The sequence below is a fragment of the Pristiophorus japonicus genome, unplaced genomic scaffold, assembly GCF_044704955.1.
Source record: "Pristiophorus japonicus isolate sPriJap1 unplaced genomic scaffold, sPriJap1.hap1 HAP1_SCAFFOLD_665, whole genome shotgun sequence".
NCBI lineage: Eukaryota > Metazoa > Chordata > Chondrichthyes > Pristiophoridae > Pristiophorus > Pristiophorus japonicus.
In genome coordinates, this window is record NW_027254578.1 from 165,001 (window position 1) to 167,500 (window position 2,500).

Genomic DNA, 2,500 nt, shown 5'->3' on the forward strand with positions numbered 1-2,500 from the left:
AGCGGGCGAGGAGAGGCGGGTGGGATAGCTGGTCTCCCGCGGGAAGCTTGGACGGTCCGTCCTATTTGCGGCCGGTTCTGAGCTCGCTGTACAACCCTCGATCTGGTCCACGCAGCTCCTGCGGGGAACAAGGTGGTTAATGTAATCCAGACACTCATCCTCACTCTGCACCACCACACACAGAGCTCGGCCTTCCCCACATCGCCGTGCAGCCTCAGTACTGCCCCTCCGACAGTGCGGCACTCCCTCAGTACTGCCCCTCCGACAGTGCGGCGCTCCCTCAGTACTGCCCCTCCGACAGTGCGGCACTCCCTCAGTACTGCCCCTCCGACAGTGCGGCGCTCCCTCAGTACCGCCCCTCCGACAGTGCGGCGCTCCCTCAGTACTGCCCCTCCGACAGTGCGGCGCTCCCTCAGTACTGCCCCTCCGACAGTGCGGCACTCCCTCAGTACTGCCCCTCCGACAGTGCGGCGCTCCCTCAGTACTGCCCCTCCGACAGTACGGCACTCCCTCAGTACTGCCCCTCCGACAGTGCGGCGCTCCCTCAGTACTGCCCCTCCGACAGTGCGGCGCTCCCTCAGTACTGCCCCTCCGACAGTGCGGCGCTCCCTCAGTACCGCCCCTCCTACAGTGCGGCACTCCCTCAGTACCGCCCCTCCGACAGTGCAGCACTCCCTCAGTACTGCCCCTCCCACAGTGCGGGGCTCCCTCAGTACTGCACCTGCGACAGTGGGGAATGGGGGGTGGGGGATGGGGAGTGGGGAGTGGGGGATGGGTGTTGGGGATAGGGAGTGGGGTGTGGGGGATGGAGAGTGGGGAGTGGGGGATGGGTGTTGGCGATAGGGAGTGGAGAGTGGGGGGTGGGGGGATGGGGAGTGGGGAGTGGGGGATGGGGGGGTGGGGGTTGGGGAGTGGGGAGTGGGGGATGGGTGTTGGGGATAGGGAGTGGGGAGTGGGGGATGGGGAGTGGGGGATGGGGGGTGGGGGATGGGGAGTGGGGAGTGGGGGATGGGAGATAGGGAGTGGAGATAGGGAGTGGGGAGTGGGGGATGGGGGGTGGGGGATAGGGAGTGGGGGATGGGGGATGGGTGTTGGGGATAGGGAGTGGGGAGTGGGGGATGGGGTGTGGGGGATGGGGAGTGGGGGATGGGGATGGGTGTTGGGGATAGGGAGTGGGGAGTGGGGGATGGGGAGTGGGGGATGGGGAGTGGGGAGTGGGGGATGGGGGGTGGGGGATAGGGAGTGGGGAGTGGGGGATGGGGGTGGGGGATAGGGAGTGGGGGATGGGGGATGGGTGTTGGGGATGGGGAGTGGGGGATGGGGGATGGGTGTTGGGGATGGGGAGTGGGGAGTGGGGGATGGGTGTTGGGGATAGGGAGTGGGGAGTGGGGGATGGGGGTGGGGGATAGGGAGTGGGGGATGGGGATAGGGAGTGGGGAGTGGGGGATGGGGGTGGGGGATAGGGAGTGGGGGATGGGGGATAGGGAGTGGGGAGTGGGGGATGGGGGTGGGGGATAGGGAGTGGGGAGTGGGGGATGGGGGATGGGGGATGGGGGGTGGGGGATGGGGAGTGGGGGGTGGGGGATGGGGAGTGGGGGATAGGGAGTGGGGAGTGGGGGATGGGTGTTGGGGATAGGGAGTGGGAAGTGGGGGATGGGGGATAGGGAGTGGGGATGGGGGGTGGGGGATGGGGGATGGGTGTTGGGGATAGGGAGTGGGGAGTGGGGGATGGGGATAGGGAGTGGGGAGTGGCGGATGGGGGGTGGGGGATGGGGAGTGGGGAGTGGGGGATGGGGGATGGGGGATACGGAGTGGGGGATGGGGGATAGGGAGTGGGGAGTGGGGGATGGGGAGTGGGGGATGGGGGATGGGGGATAGGGTGTGCATCGTGGACCATTTCTGAGCCTCAAACAACAGCCCAACTCGGGAGCGACAAAGTAATGTTACAGACGGCTCAAGGCTCAGGTCCAACAAAGAACCCGGGACCTGAAGAACAGGAGGTGGATGGAGAAAGCACGGGAGGTACAACAACTGGCCGACAGACCCGATACGCGAGGATTCCTCGCTGCAGTCAAGGCCACCTACGGCCCAAACTCCCAAGGCCCCCCCCACTCCTGGCCAAGAACGGGGAAACACTCAAGGACACCGAGGCTGTCGGGGCCCGCTGGAAGGGGCACTTGGAAGATCTCCTCAATCGAGACTCTGCCTTTGACTCGAGTGTTCTCGACTCCATCCCGCAGCATGGAACCCACCTCCACCTCAGTGAGACCCCAACATTGCACGAGGTCGGCAAAGCCATAAAACAGCTGGAGAATAACCAGGCTACAGGAGCGGATGGAATCCCTGCTGAGGCGTTAAAGTACGGCGGAGAGGCGCTGTTTTCGCGGATACACGACCTCATCTCTCTCAGCTGGAGGGAGGAGAGCATGCCGGGAGATCTCAGAGATGCTGTGATAGTGACCATCTTTAAAAAAGGGGACAAGTCCGACTGCAACAACTA

General features: G+C 64.9%; 1 protein-coding gene across 1 annotated transcript in view; it reads right to left on the reverse strand.

The window, feature by feature from the left end:
* Positions 1 to 2,500, reverse strand: part of LOC139255982 (TYRO protein tyrosine kinase-binding protein-like) — a 19,540-nt gene that overhangs the window by 660 nt on the left and 16,380 nt on the right. The window contains exon 5 of the mRNA XM_070874067.1: positions 1 to 118. This exon is cut by the window's left edge and continues 660 nt beyond it. Coding sequence (XP_070730168.1) covers positions 62 to 118 — 57 coding nt within the window. The 3' untranslated portion in view covers positions 1 to 61. The remainder of the gene's footprint in view (positions 119 to 2,500) is intronic.